Source organism: Glycine soja, chromosome 17 (genome assembly GCF_004193775.1).
Source record: "Glycine soja cultivar W05 chromosome 17, ASM419377v2, whole genome shotgun sequence".
NCBI classification, from domain to species: Eukaryota; Viridiplantae; Streptophyta; class Magnoliopsida; order Fabales; family Fabaceae; genus Glycine; species Glycine soja.
In genome coordinates this window covers 38,921,199-38,938,472 of record NC_041018.1, presented here as the reverse complement: position 1 = coordinate 38,938,472, position 17,274 = coordinate 38,921,199, and the positions used below count along the sequence as shown (strand labels likewise).

The following is a 17,274-nucleotide window of genomic DNA, read 5'->3' as shown; positions in this document are numbered from 1 at the left end:
TTTTAAGAAAAGATAAGAAAAAGAAGGTGTAGTTTGAGAAAAAAAAAACTCATTATTGATACATTATATACATATCCAACTAGATCTATTATTATGACTACATTATATGCGACTTTTATATGTTATGAATTCATATTCTTTTAATCTAAAATAATGTTAGTAATTCTTATTAAATAGTTTGTTTTTAACTTATTTTTTATTGTTAATTTTTTTGAAAACTACTCTAATTATGCTACACATAAGTATATTACCATTTTATTTCCTTTTTAGATGAACGATGACAGGAAAATGTTTGAGAGAAGATTAAAATCAATTTTCCCCGTAATATATAATACCTATTCTAATGTAAAATTTCCACTAACATTAATTTAAATATATATCTTAATCATTTTTCAAAAATTAATTTTATTTTATTAAAATTAATTCTATTCACCTTTAGAAAAATTATTGCATGTTGGGTCAAAGAATCCAATAATTGAGTAGAGAGTAGAGTGCTGCTATGGTGGTACATGTTAATTAAGTTTTTGTAAATAGAGCAACATCACTACCAAATAAAAATGCCATTTACCAATTGCTAAATATTGAGTTGTCATTATTGAAATAGTCTCATTTTAAAATATTATTTTATTGATAGGAGTCGAATCAAGGAGTTTACCGCACTTTAATTATGTTCTTCAACCAAGTTACACTTCATTGGTAATTAAAAAACAAATATTATAGATATTGTAACTTATCATATTACTATATAATTTCATTATAATGAAAAATTAATATACGCTATTAACATATATTATTAGGAAACACATTATATTAATTATTTTATTTCAAAATTTTCTAAATAATATTTTTATGTCCCACAAAAAAATATATTAATATGTCATTTTTTAATGCATTTAAATTTTTAAATCGGAGAAAGCACAAGCTGTTCCTAAAATAAAAAAAGTAGGTACTGTATTAAAAAATAAATCGCCTTAAAATCTAATAATATTTTAGCTGTATGCAGTTAGTAGTTTTCGTTGTTTGTTAAAATTTTAGCTTCTCTATGTAGTTTATTAAAATATTCTAGGGCTGAAATAAGGTACAATACAGTTCACAATAATTTCAAGGGCTAAAATTTTAGCTTGTATGACATAGTTCATTAGATTTCATAATAAATTATGCATATAATAGATAATTGACAATTAATATATTTAAAAGTAGCTCATTTTTTTATAATCAGGACTGAAAAAATGCAAATATTTTTTATATAAAGAATTGGAAGGAATAATTTTTAACATAATGTTTTAATCAATATTTCTAAAAATGGATTAATTATTTTTGTAGAATTGATAATATCATTGATTTTTTTTTTTGCTAACAAAGTTGATCTTGTTAGTAATGAATAAATTTATATCTCTTAAAGACATGTGTATAATATTTAATGTCAATGTGATAATCTTATTAATGGATAATATGTAAGTATTTTTATAAGATTGTAATCACTCATTGTAAGCTTAAAAAATCTTCTTTATTGGGATTGAGTTAATTTTCATATAACCTATGAATTTCTAGAATGAGATTTTTAATGAAAGTTTGATCTTTTTTCTTTGTGTTTATGTTCTCTTAATGCTTCTTATCCCTTTGTGGGGGTCCCTTATGATGGCTTTCACCAAATCTATAGTGCAATCCAGATAGAAGAAATAAATAATAAATTCTGACGCATAAAAAAAAATCACAGACAGAAAAGAGAAAGCCATCATAATTGAAGCAAAAGATTTTGGGTGTTGCTAGGTGCACCCAACAGTATTGTTGGTGCACCCAGCATTTCACTTGAATGGGCAAAAATGTCCTTTGTTTAATTTAAAAATTAAAACATGCACCTAGCACCAGTTCAGCTTCCTCTTCTGCATTTTCTTCTCCTCCGTGCATCTTCGTCAAGCAAGACTCAAATATGTGACTTTCATATTATTAGCACAACGCTCTAACCAGCTGAATTAATGAGCCAATTACGTTATAAAATAAATAATGTTGCTATACATAACACTAAATAATTCGTATGATTTATATCAAAATTAATTATCACAAAATTTATTATTTAAATTTACATACACATTAAATATACATTAGAAATTTTAGTGTTATGCATAACAATATTATTTATTTATAACGTAATTGACTCATTAACTCAGTTGGTTATTGGATTGTTTATTACAGTCACAAGTACGAGATAAATCAATTCAAAAAATAAAAAAGAAAGTTGGTTATTGGATTGTTTATTAATTAAGGATTTAGATCCAAAAGACCAGGTAGATTTTGTAATTTGTTTTTCTTTGATGAAAAAAAATAAATTTGTAAATGTAGAAAAAAATTCATCAAAGAAAATACTTTATCCATAGTAGAGGAAAAAATGAATTGCAAGGATGGAAAAGTCGTATGCATCAATACACAGAAAATGCTTGTACGATTATTTAATATTATTTGTATCCATTTCTTTTTATTTTCTTAGTCTTACGGAAGATTCTTCCGTAAAACTCTTACGAAAGAACTTATTCTGTAACTGTAAATTACTAAATACGGAAGAAGTTCTTCTGTAAGAAGTTTATGAAAGAACTTCTTCCGTATTAACGTTACAACTTTAGAGGTCATTAACGGAAGAACTTCTCCTAACCTAAGTTCTCTAAGGTAAGTCCTCTACCCTAATGCTACAAGCCATTAAAGAACGACCACGAACAAGGGAGGACGAAGATGCACGGAGGAGAGAAGACGACAGCGGAGGAAAAGAATTGAAAAACGCAGAAGAGGAAGCTGAATTGATGCTGGGTGTGAATTTTAATTTTTAAATTAAACAAAGGGCATTTTTGCCCATTCAAGTGAAATGCTGGGTGCACCAGCAATAGTGCTGGGTGCACCTAGCAACACCGAAAGATTTTTGGGCTTTGATATATTGGGCCTATGCCCAGATCCAACAAAAAGTACCCTTGTAATCAGGGACAGAGGCATGTTCATGGGTGGGTTTTTTTTTTAAAAAAAAACTTATGTAATTATATTCATATTATATAAATTAAATTTGTCAGATTAACTAAGTTTTAGTCCTAAACTTTTTAAAAATTCAATTTTTATTTTTTAAATTTTTATTTAATGGGTCAAGTTCTCTTAGAAATTTCAATTTTTAGCAGTTGAATAAAAGTTTGAATCATTATTTTTATTTATTTAATCAGATTTGAATGACTAAAAAATAAACTTTTCAAAAGATTTAGAACTAAGGGCTTTAATGGAAAAAAGTTAAGAGACATTAATTAGTAAAAAAGAAACCTTAGTTGAAAAAAGTTAAGAAATTTTAAGCAGACAATTAAAAATTTATGAACTAAAAGTCGCCTTTCAAAAAATTTAGAAACTAAAAACTTAATTAATCGAATTTTATTTATTCAATTCTGTCTTGTTGTGCAACATGCAGAATTTTTTCGGAAGAGTGCAGCGTGCACATTTTTCATGATTTCCTTCTACTTCAATAAATTATGAAGTTATATGGATGAGATTTAAGGAGAAAAAAATAAGATTAATTATATCAATTAAATCTTTATCTTGCAGTGAAAAATAAATAATATTTATCTTTTTTTAGCAGAATAATCTTTATTTTATTAAAAAATGTTTAATTCATTTTTATATTTTCAATACTGGATATATATATATTTTTATCAAATTTACTTAATAGATAAAATTTTGTCCTATATTGAAAAAATATATAGTTTTATTCTCTTTTATACTTTAAAAATTGGATAGGAGTACTAAACCTTTGTGACTTTTTTTTTATGAGTTAATTGTATCACAATATACTTAATTTGTTTCCAATCAAAACCACCTATTTCACTCTTATTTTGTCATCATACATCACGTATTGATACTCTAGAAATGCTAAAACGCACATCATAATTCAAGAAATCAATCATTGAATCGCGTTTTCATGTTTTGATAGATGATTCATGTAATTAAAATTTTGAAACATCATATTATCAGGATTATTATATATATATATATATATATATATATATATATATTTGGACGATTTTTTGTTTACACTGTCGGTTTCCCTGATGCTGACTCCGTCCTAGCTTGTAATAATGAGCCATACAATATACAAGTTAATTTATTTATTTTTATCATTAAAGGAAAGAAATATGAAAGAAATCATACAAATTAATTTGAAAGCTAAGAAAACTTCGTCAAAAAAGAAGAAGAAGAAAGCTAAGATAAACTAATCTTTATTTCCATTATTCTTTTAAACCCTAGTCGTTTTCCAACCATGTTATTTCCCTTTCTTGCACAAGTAGAGTCTGCATAAATAAATAGACAACTGTAATATCAATTTCCACATTTTAGGGCAGATATAATAAATAACATGTACCTGAATAAAACTTCAAAAAGGATGTGTTTCTATTTTTAAAAATCATTTTTAATTTATAAAATATAACTAAAAAATCTGAAATAGCTAATTAATTGAGAGTATAGTGCAAGATACAAAACACAATGTGGAATTAAAGGAAAATATAAACAAGATAAAAATAGAAGAATATTGAAAAACATCTCCTACTTTCTAACTTTTTAGTTTTTAAAACACTTGTTTTGTTTTGAAAATAATTTTCAAAACTTAATAGATATTTTTGGATGAAAAATTAATTATTGAGTATGGTAAAAATGTTACAAAAGGTGTCAAACAAAACTTTCTTAAAAAAATAGAAACCTCAGATTTAATTATTTGTAGAAGTTCGAATATGCTGGACCAAATTATTCTACAAATTAGAATTATTTCTAAATATTTTAAAAAATGAGATGAAATTAAATTCACTTAAAAAAAATAAATATCTAATTAAAAATTTTAAAAATAAAGAGACTAAAGTGAATTTTGAAAGCAACGCCAACATATATGTAGTCATACAACGCAATCATATCCCACGTGTATTTCACGTGGGCCTCTTCAAAGGAAGAGCAAGTTGTGGGCTGTGACATTGATTCAGAGTCAAATCAGTTGGAAATAGTTTATTTCTTTCACTCTCTGTTTCTGAAGACAAGAAAAGAAATTAGGCCGTGATATTTATTTTGGGAAATGATTTTTTTTGAGAAAATTTTGTACAAATTGTAACAAGTGTGCTTAACATATTGGTTAAAGGACTTAACGTAATTTTTTTTATTAAAATACGATAAAAAAATATATATTATTTATAATCTTTTTAAAAAATTTCTATAATTTCTATAATAAATATTTTCTTATTTTAATTCTTTTAAATTTTACCAATGCATAGAGATACTTGTTAGCGAGATACCCTTTATTTTAAGGCACTGGCCAGCTAACAGGACTTGTTGAATTCGGTTTATGGTAATCTCCTTACATTTAAAAAAAATTAACGGCCAGAATAGATTAAAATTAACCTGTTGAACCGGCTGTCTTAACAAGTTTATGCTATTTGCTACTTAGATCGCAACAGCTATGTTTCTGTTACGGACCAAGATGTTCATTTTGTTACAGAAGTTATATTTATAGTTATAACTTATAAGTAGAATTTTTTTATTTAAGTTTATGTTTGATAAAATTATCTGAAAATTAGTTAGAGGTTGGAAAATTAACTATTAGTTTGAGATCTGATAATTGAAAGTTGAAAAATTAATTTATTAAATTAGAAATATTTGATCAGATTAGTCATTGAAATGAAAAGTATAAAATTAATGACAAAAAATAATAAAATTATTATTTATTTATTTATTTTAAAAATAACAAAAAAAATAAATAAATATATCAAGAATAAAAAAGAAAGAAAATATTACTTCAAGTATTAATAGTTCGTTTTAGACCAAATCTAAAATTATTTTCAACAGTTTGTTTAAAAAACATAAAAATTATTAAAAAAACTTATTTATCAAACAATCAAATGATTTTTTTAATAAAAAAAACTAAGTGAAATGCCTTACTAAACATAACTTAATAAAAAAACGGATAATATTTATTTTTTGAATAATCAATTGTCCCCCGGAAGTACTGAAAGCAGTAGCAGTAGGGGTACAGATAACAACCATGTAATAATATTTATCTACAGCACCATCAAATATGATTTGAACATTTCGGAGAGTTTCAATCACTTTTGTTTGATTTGAGTAGAATATATATATATATATATATATATATATATATATATATGCTTGCTACGATAATTTGATTAGCAGTGATGAACAAACAAAGAACTGGATAATTTAAAAGCAACACGTGTCTAAGTGTCTGGATTATTCTCATAAACCATTCAGCATTAATATTGAGAATGTAAGGGCCAGAGCGTTTTGGGCTAATATAGCATTGAACTTAAAATCATTAATTTTATTAGCCCTTCTAATCATTAATGATTTTGGGCTAATAACATTAATGTAAGGGCCAGAACGTTTTGTTCGTTTATAATAAGTTGAAGCCTATTTAAAATCGGCAGGAATTTTTCCTTATCTCAGTTTTTACGCACGTTCTATAAGATTTCAACTACAACAAAGTATCATTTTAAAAAGTCATATACGTACGCAGGCTTCTCACACATACATACTTGCATAGCTTCCGGGCCATTGAATTTGTGTCTTCATTCTTCAATAATGCCATCCATCATTTGTCCTTTCAATCCTTCATCACACACCGTTAAATTAACATAATAGCACAAACTATGGCCAAAAACACATCAAAACGAAAGATTGGAAGATGATATATAATTTCAAGTAATACAAATCCAACTGTCTTTTCATGTTTCTTGGCCTAAACGAAATGAAATATGTTTTATGTGCACTTGCACTATTTTTTTTTTTGCACATGTCATTGGGTGGAAGATCTCACCTATTTACTTAAAGGGCTTCAAGAATAATTTTTATTTTTTAAGGTACTACGCATGCAATTTTAAAAAATTGAAGCAAACTTATTATAACTAGTAATCAAAATAAATCTTTGGATATTGTCTTTGATTTCTAAAACAAAAAAGAAATACTACTTAGACCATGATGTGCAACTTCATAACAACATCTTAATTTGAAAGAAACATGTGAAATGTGATTATGTTATGTGACTATGTGAGAGATCAGCCTAGTCAATTAGCTAGTCACACATATTATGAAGTATATATAACAAAGACGCCCATTAATAGTCGGGGGTTTGCTTTTGATAAAGACAATGTCCAGCTGGTGCATTTGTCTCACTGATATCGAAGACGATTGTGTTTTGCTTATTAGACCTTCTTGCCTCACTTTTCTGTTCATCTCATCATCACTTAAAAGTCATATCCAAAAACAATACAGGAACAACATTATTCAAGAGAGTTCAATCAAATTCAACCCCCCCCAAATGGGGTATTATATCATAAACTACTACATAAAACTTGTGTGAAACCAGTATCCTAAACCTTCAACCTGTAATTTTTTTTATTCGTTTGGTTTTTTTACAATGAATTTCAATATAAAATTTTATGCAAATTATTTAAACTTTTCATCGTTAGGCTAACCCTACTGAATTTACCTTCAACCTGTTATAAACCTTACTGAAAATTTTAATTATTAGGTAAACATTCATCAACAATTATCTTATATATGACGCTTTCCTTCACACAAATTAGTCTTTTAAAAGCATAATCTCTGTATATGTTGTGTCAAAATTTAATATCATATTAGAAAGATAAACACAATAAGAATTGTAATTCTCTAAATGAGTTAATTATACAGAATTCATGTGATCATAAATTAATTTTTAAATTGAATATCTAATGTAGTTATGGACTGTATTTGTAAGTTTTATTAACATAAATTCTTAGGACTGATTTTAATTGTCTAAAAGTGTGATAAGTTTAATGACAATAAAAACATTTATTAAAATACAAACGTAAAAGTATGATTAACAAATTTTTAATAAAAACTTATAATTATTAAATTATTAAAATCAATCTCAAATTAATGTTAATATTTTCTCACATCTTTATCTATTTATTTATACACAAAACCTAAAAGCTCATAGCTACAATATAATAGTGCCGCATGTCACGTGTCAATAGAAAATACAATCTTCTGCTATAAAAAAGAATCTAAATATATTTTATTAGAGATAATTTTATTCGAATAAAAAACATAAATATATAATATGATAAGATTAACTTTCTGAAATGTTTTCACACATAAAACTCTTTAAAGAAAATTAAATATTCATTACTTGAACTAATCCACTTTTTAGTCCGATCTACTTTATTTTGCAGGTCTATTATATATATATAGAGAGAGAGAAAAAGTTGCTTTCTCTGAATGAATCATGCAACTAAAGAAATTTGAGGCGTGACACGTTTGTTGCTATCAGTTTTGTGAACAGTCCTATCCCTGTTTTGGCCAATAGATGAGGCAAAGAAATCTAATGAGAGAGAATTGGATGCTAGCTGATGAGAGGCAGCAACACACACAAGGAGTAGTAAAATGATTACGTAGATTGCAATCAAAAACTAAACTTGTGTTCAAAATGCAGACAAAAGTGTTGGGCTTGGTTGACATGGATGGTTGGTAAGGAAGAAAAGAAAAGAAAGGGGTTGTGGAAAGGCCGAACAAAGAGCACAAACCAAAACTCTCACTGGCCAAAACTGGCTTTATATCCCGGAACACATCATAGACCTTATCTCCACTCCCCTCTTCATACATCATTGCCAACTTCAACGCTCCATAATCATCATCATCATAATCTTACTTTTTTTAATCAAATACCCAATCATATCATATTATTTGTTGGCCCACCTAAACCTATCTCTTGCCTCCCCTTGTCAACCTAACATTTTTTTTTTAATTTTAATTTGAGATACTCTCTAGTCGAAGATGAACCTTGGTATAACGGTAAAATGGTATCTTAATGATCAATTGATCATCAGTTTGAATTCGAAAATGGTGTTTCAGACTAGAGTATATTGGAGGTATTCTCTAGTCAAGAGTTAGAGATCAATCTTTTTAGATATTGAGATATACTTAAAAGATTGATTTCTCCTAATAACATATATTATTTTACATACAAACTTAATGATCAAACTTTTGATCATATATTTAAAAGATATAATTATCTGTAAATTATACTATACTATGTTCTGGCGTGATTAATTGACATCTGGTAATCAGGATAAATATCAAAATTAATTGGAGAACCAGCATCTATCTGTCATGGATAGGGACATTCTTTAATTTTTAAGCTTTCCGTCTATCTTTTATTTCTCTCCTTGATTACTTTCTTGGTCTAATTTAGTATTTGAGCAAGAGACTACTGTTGTGTTGTCTAATACCAATTATTCCCAATCATCCTTTGGTTTAAACAATGCTTTAATATTGTCTACTGTGACAAAGTCAAGGTTCTATTTAATTGTGTAAGAAACTAGTTGTCAATTGAAAATGCTATTTCACTTGATCTCGTACTGTTGCTTATGTCCTAATGTCTATGGAACATATTGAAGTAAAACTTTTAACCCTGCCCCAGTAGGGGGGAATTTTTTTTTATGTAGTTTGATGTTATCCATCACATCAATTTCAATTTCTCAATCATGATACATTGAATTAATTGATTCGTCGGTGATTTGCTCATCAATCATGTCCAACGAAGTATAAATTTTTTCACCTAAATGGTTTGTTTTGTACCATATTGCTACTTTTTGTTGGTCTAAAAAAAAAAAGAAAATACTATACTAGTTTTTGTTTATTTTTTTGGAAGGCCTATACTAGTTTTTGTTACTTCATACTTTATTGATCATAACTATTTTTCGTAAAGCAACACTGATCGTGAATTTGTTTTGGTTGTTTGGATATAAAGTAGTACTAAAAATTGATAGAAAATATAAATTAGGACCTATTTGTCATATATTATAGTGGTAGATGTTTTTCTTTTTGTATGATTTAATTTAATTTATTTATTTTACTTAATTTTTTTTATATTGATTGTGTTCACTTGAGGCGGAGAACACGAGAAACAAGAAAACAATGATTAGCGATTTAATGGCTTGATGATTTGATTTGATTTTATTTTTACTTTTAATTATCATTCATGTGTTTTTACCAAGAATTATTATACATGTTATTATTGTTACCTGTATTTTCTAGGTTTACATGGACAGGTCCAAGCAAATTTACTGGATTGAGTAACCATCCAAGACTTGCTATAATTACTCGATTTGCAATTCATGAAATTCTTTACACCCGAAAATAGAGAATTCAAGTTCCCTTATTGGCACTACCCATGTCAAGAGATTCCAAAATAATAAGTGGGTAAAGAACTAGCGTCATATTGAATTTACCTCATAGGTATATATGCAGTGCGTCCTCATCTTAGGATTGTGGCCCATCCCTACTTGAACCGGCCCTATAAAACAAAAACATTTTTACATCGTTAGGTAGACCTTTTTAGTTTTTTTCTTCTCTGTATTGTTACTCTAGCTACTGGTTCATATATATATATATATATATATATAATGGCATCTCTTTGATTTCTTAATTAGAAGATAGTTAGAAGGAACAAATCATAATAAAATTGACTTCAATCTCACAAATTAACAACTTGCCCTCGGAAGAGAATACATTTATGGTTTAGGGTTTCTCATTAAACAGAAAAACTGCATTGATATCATTTGGAAACAAAAGAAAGCCCCTCTATTCATTATAACGGCTCTGACCGCTGAGATGCAAATATATATATATATAGAGAGAGAGAGCGAGAAAATAAACGATAAATATATGATCTGGAAGCTTGAGAGAACATGTCTCCTTGTGGATATTGCTTTTGTACTCCACATTTTTCATTCTGACTTGTTGTTCCCTTGATGAGTGTGGGATTGTCTCTCAACTCAAACCATATCAACTCGTTTTGCCTCTTTTGAAGTGGTATCCCATCATCTGAACTATTTGAGGAATTGTTATGCAAACAATTATCGAAATAGAAGAAAAATAAGCCAATAATGGATTGTGGTCGTGAATTCAAGTATGCACGCACGCCTTTTATCAAGTCATTACGCATACCGTAGCTATATATAAATTATGGTATGATATTATAAAGTTTTAATAACACATTTTTTAAGATCATACGATTATGACTATAAGCCACCTTATCTCATCGAGTTTAATTCGATAGATAGAATGCATGCATGTATATATAATGCTGATCATATAATCTCAAGTATCACAAATGTCTATTAATTAATCATCAGAAGATACATATATAATAGTATCTTGAGTATTCATGACCATTTTCATTTTTTTTAATATATTCCCAAAATACACCTTTATGTTTTTCATTCTATAAATATAATTTTAATCTGGATGGACTCAAAGATAAAACAATTAAAACTTAAGATTTAGAATTATTAACATTTGTTATTAACTATTTAAAATAAAAAAAAAAAAAGATACACATATTAACTAAAAGATTTTACATATCTCTCAATTTTTACTTTAAGTCTCACCTCCTAAAAACTCAACTCTATTTTTATTTCACATCCTGTTAGTATCCCCATAGTGACAATGGCGGAAAGGTGCACACATGGGAACGTTATTAACTATAGTGTCCCTTTGGTGGTGTGTATAGTGGCCTCTTACTAGGAGGACCACTGTAAGACTGTTCAATCTGTCCATTGAAAATTTATCCCCTAAAAACATATGACAATCAAATAAGTAAGTAGCTTGATAAGTAATTCAAGCTGGAATCTGACAATATACCCAACTCGAATAGGATATGATTAAATTATTTTAATCAAACTTGAGCACTAGGGTTTGAGCAACAAGATCGACTAAACTTTGATAAATATAGTGTCTTAGATACTGTCAATATATCTCGTTGGAATCTAAGTTACTATTGTGATGCTTTGCACGCTGTTTATAAAAAGAAAAATGAATTAAGTTTTATCTCTAGTTAAAAATAAATTGAATTAAAATTCCTATTCAAATCAAGCTCCACATGCAGTTTTCAAGTTCAAATAAACTTGCATTTAAATAAATCTTCTTTTTGTTCAAAATTTACTACACAAAATATGAAATTTCACTTAAAATAAAAATACTCAATTCTTCTTCAAACTCTAATGTTACGCCCTATTGAATTCAGCTCAATTTCTTTCACATTTCAAACAGTGGCAATTTTTATATATTCTCCTATCTACCGTGTGGAAAGGTTTAAGATTACAAGATTCTTTATCTTATTCGTTAAGTAAAATGGCACTTTTTCGCAATATTTTTCTTGAAAAAGGTTTAGTCAAATTAATTTATGGAAGCTTTCTGTAGCCAGCCAATTGGATCACACGTCTCGGTCAACTACCAATCCTCAAGAACATTGTCTTGTCACCTTTTTTAATTGAGTTTTTATAATCGTTGTCTCGTCAAATATTTCATATTTTTATAATAACTGTTATTTTCTTTTCCTTTTAAAATACTTGGTGTTCATTTACAAAATTAAATTCATGATAACGAAATTACAAACCTATGGTAACTAATACAGAAAACGTTATTAATAACTTTGAAATATATTATTTTTTTTATTAATTAAAATTTATTCATACTCATGAAATAATGAGGATCGACACTTTCACATCTTATTTAATATTTTTTACCTATATTCCATAAATTTTAATATTTTTTACTAACGCTACTTAAGAGTGAGTTATCAATAGTTCTCATAATAGTATATATCTCTTAATAATGATCAGAGGCACACATATATATGCTACAAATTTAGTACGACATAACCCAGGTGAAATATCATAAGTTTGTATTAGTATTTTTTTTTTTTACAGCAAGTTTGCATTAGTATTATTTAGGACTATATATTAGGTATGTAAACTAATTACCAGAAAATTCAATGATTGCAAAATCTTAACGCTAAAGGCTTTCTAAAGTCAACTAATGTATTTTCATTATCGTGGATAAATATTTAATCAAAAGGACAATATTGTGTGTCAATAGAAACATGCATGATGTAAAAAACATTAAATATTTCTTATCAAATATTTTTTTTATTAAATATATAAAACCACACAACAGACAACTTCCATAAAATTTGAGTAGATGCATATAAATTACTTTTGATCACTGTTAAAAAAGTAACAAAAAAAAAAGTTAAACCAAAAATTCTGGAATAAAAGTAGAAAAGTGAAAAGGTTAAAAGGGCTGAAATATTCTCTAGATCTCGATCATATATGCTCTACATTGTGCTATCCACTTTCCACGTGATTCCACGTATACCATATACCATATCCACTTCATCATGATACATTTGCTTGTTATTTTGCAGAACATGTCCTGCTTGAAAAGAAGGGGGAGGAGTCATTAACTTTCCCATGGTCAACTTATGAGCCAAAAGGAGAAAAGGAAATTAATTTCATAGTTTTCCAGAACAATTAATTAACCACACATTTATATCATCATTTGCCTCCATGCATTAAATCTCTCATTTCCTTGCCTAATACCCCTAATAAACAAACAAAATTAAATGAGACCCCACAAAGGCACAAACCCAATCATATAATAAATCCTCTTCATTCCCACACGATATATAACCCCCTCTTACAAGTCTCTCTATTCCTATAATTTCCCAACCCGCACCATCATTTTTTTCATCTATATATATAATATCTATTCACAACATATTGCAAGTTTCAGCTAGCAAACCCCTTCAACATTTTTCACCCTCAGAATTCATATCATGAGTTTTCATGATACATCAAACACAGGGCTTGGACTTGGTCTTGGTCTTGGTCTTGTTAGCTTCCATGATCAATCAGGGAATTGCATGAAGAGTACAAATAATGATCCCATGAGAGAAAGCCATAAGATCAAAAAAGTGGAGAATCCATCATCAAAATGTAACAACACATACCCTTCACTTACATTAGGACCACCAGATGATGATGATGGTGATGATGATGATGAAGTGAATAATAATAATCAACCAAGTTCAAAGACTGAGTCCTATGAATATTTTCGTCCCCAAGTTTCTTCTCCTAGTGCGGTGTCTTCATTTTCCAACTCTTCTAGCATCAAGAGGGAAAGAGATCAGGTCTTGGGAGGAGAAGAATTTGAGGTAGTGGTAGAGAAAGTTCCAACAAGGGTTGTTGGTGATGTTGATGAGGATGGTAACCCCAGAAAGAAACTTAGACTCACAAAAGAACAAGCAGCAGTCTTGGAGGAAAATTTCAGAGAGCATTCTACTCTCAATCCGGTACCTTAATTAATTATATGAACAATTATTATCATACATCTATTTCTCTTTCATTTTATGTCTATCTCATTTTTCCTCTTATTTTTTTTATATATATTTTTCATCACATCATTTATCATATTTGTCATTTTCTTTTTCTTTTATTCTCTCTCTATATATATCTTTTCTTTCCACGTATATGCACTTCCAAAAAGGGGATGTGTGTTGATATTTTCCATTAATCAATATTATATATATATGATATATGATTGATCATGGTTTAGTTTATTATTCTTCGATCAATCATTAATTCATTGTAAGGTTTTCTCAACTCGATTTTCAATCCCTTTGTCATTTTTCTCAGAAGCAAAAGCAAGAATTGGCAATGAAACTGAATCTGCGAGCAAGACAAGTAGAGGTGTGGTTTCAGAATAGGAGAGCCAGGTAGCTTCCAAGTACCCTACTTTACCTTGTTCCTCTGGTTTTAGAAATAAGTGTTCATATAAATCTATGCATGAATATGCTTCATGTTATTTATTGAATAATTATTTAACTTCATATAAGTCCTTCTATTCGCATAAAAAAAATATACTAGTCCTTCTAACTGTTTAAAGAGAGAAGAACGGGCACGGTTAAAAAAGAAAAATAGAAAATTGTCATTAAAATATTTATTAAATTCACCAATCAATAATTGATACTTACTTTGTAAGTAATAAAAAATATGTAATAAATGTCTTTAATATTATTTAACTAATGCCTTTATGTTGTTCATTATCATGAACTTTATTTAAAACAAAATATTAAACATTTTTAAAGTCTATCATATTCCAACATGATTGCATGTCTTTCTTATATAGTAGATATATGTGATTTCATACAAAATGAAAAAAAAAAACATTTTTAAAGTTTTGAAGATTATAAAGATTTTTTTTATTCAAATGTACTTTTAGTCTTCCATCTAGACTATATGTGATTTTGGTTTTTCAGTTTTTTTTAGTTGATTAAGTACCTTTGTTTTTTTTTTTAAAATAACAAAATTGGTTTGATATTTTTATTTAAAGCCCTCAAACTCTGTCTTTTTTTTCATCTAAATATAAGATGGTTTATGATATAATTGAAACTTAGTAGAATTCAATAGATTTTATACCATGTGAGAATAGGGTTTAAAGAAGACAATTTTTTAAACAAAATTGGGTTGGAAATTGATATTTTGATTAATGTATTTTGAGCCAAATATTTTTATTTAGAATTAATTAATTTTAAGTAATTAATAGGGCAGATTGTTTTTTCTTTTCTAACATAATTGCATTACATGTACAGGACAAAACTAAAGCAAACCGAGTCAGATTGTGAACTACTCAAGAAGTGCTGTGATACTCTAACAGTAGAAAATAAGAAGCTGCAAAAGGAGCTGCAAGAACTAAAGTCAATGCAAGCAACGCCAGTGCCTCTTTATATGCAGATTCCAGCAGCCACACTTTCCATATGCCCTTCTTGTGAGAGAATCTGCGGTGGCAACGAAAACAACGGTGACAACAACAACAATGGCTCTTCACACACGACAACGTTGCTCATTGGCTCAAAGACGCATCATCATTCCTTTTACAAAAGTAACAACTATCCATTCCCTCATTCATCATCCGCGGCATGCTAGATATATATATACATATATATATAGTTCCGAGCTAATATATATATGTAATTAAAGATAGGTGATTAGTGATTATTACTATTAGAGATCAATCCCCCATGCACCACATGCTTTCTTATATATATGTATACTTCATAAATGGAAAGATCAATTCATAGAGATTTTTCTAATTTGTTGTAATTTATTTTATATGTAATATATTTATGGTCTATGCGTACATTACATATGAATAACAATGCAGGGTTATCACATAGTTCAATCATCTTCGTTTTCTATGGTTGGCATATACTATATATTTGAAATGAATGGCATTGACTATTAATTTAATTGCTTTCAACCAGAAACTATGGAACCCAATTAAATTAATGTTGTGCATAATAACTATAAAAGTTTGATCATAATTTTAACCTATTTTTTAATATTTGTAAAAGGGTAAAAAATATAAATGTTTTTTTCTTCATAATTTTAATATCAATATTTAAAAATAAGAAATGCATTAATATAAAGTCTTGTTTTTAGAATTATTTATTTATTTAATAAAATAAATAATAAATAGATATTTAGTTTTTATTCTCTCACACTCATATTATTCCAATAGCATGTAGGTATGTATATGCATTTTGAAAAGGTGGTACTTTTGTCTGAAAATTCTAATTAGTTTTACCAATCAAATAAACTTGGAAAAGGAAACCTGAACATCAAAAAACATGAAAATGAACTTAATTCAAAATGATACAATTTTTCATCAATTTGTATTAACGTAAATATATTATGTAATGTTTAAATTTAGCAAATAATTTGTATTTTCTAAAACAAGCTAGTAAAAAAAAGTAATAAAAAAAAGCTTGGTTAACAAGGTAGTAAAAAATACATTATCATTTCCTTAAGATAATTTAAACTAAACACATTTAGTATAAACTAGAGACAAAGTTAAATAAATTATATCACCGAATTAAAGAAATAATTTTACTTTAGTTGTAACCTAGCATGCGTTGGGACGAATCAATAAGTGAAAACAATGGGAAAGTTATTGAAGCAATTAATTAAGTTGATTATTCAATCTTCACAGTTGACATGTATATACGATGTCCATTAAACTTAACTGTCTACATACCAAGTTCTAATTGTTTGATGTTTTATTTGGTACTTTAAAACAAAGTATAAATTATTTTAAAAATATAGATTGTTTACACTTTTAATCTAAGTTCTCAGAGACCAAATCAAACGATAAGTAAACTTGAATTCGGTAGTTGAGATACATACCTTATAATTTTTTATTAAAAAAAATAAATTTAGCGCATTTTCACCCTTCAACCATATATAGAAATATTCAAATATAAGCAAATCGTGTTAGCTTTCATCATCAAACTTGTACGGACACAGGATAATATAATTAACTCACTCCCAAGATATGGCCTCCTTGAGCCACACATAGGGATTAGGATGA

General features: G+C 27.7%; 1 protein-coding gene across 1 annotated transcript; it reads left to right on the top strand.

Annotated features, from left to right (window-relative positions):
* The first annotated feature begins 13,477 nt into the window (after positions 1–13,477).
* Positions 13,478–16,080, top strand: LOC114392567 (homeobox-leucine zipper protein HAT9-like). Its single transcript, XM_028353751.1, has 3 exons — positions 13,478–14,197; positions 14,541–14,620; positions 15,497–16,080. The coding sequence occupies exons 1-3, from the start codon at positions 13,682–13,684 to the stop codon at positions 15,828–15,830; spliced, it is 930 nt and encodes a 309-aa protein (XP_028209552.1). The 5' UTR covers positions 13,478–13,681; the 3' UTR covers positions 15,831–16,080.
* The last annotated feature ends 1,194 nt before the right edge of the window (positions 16,081–17,274 follow it).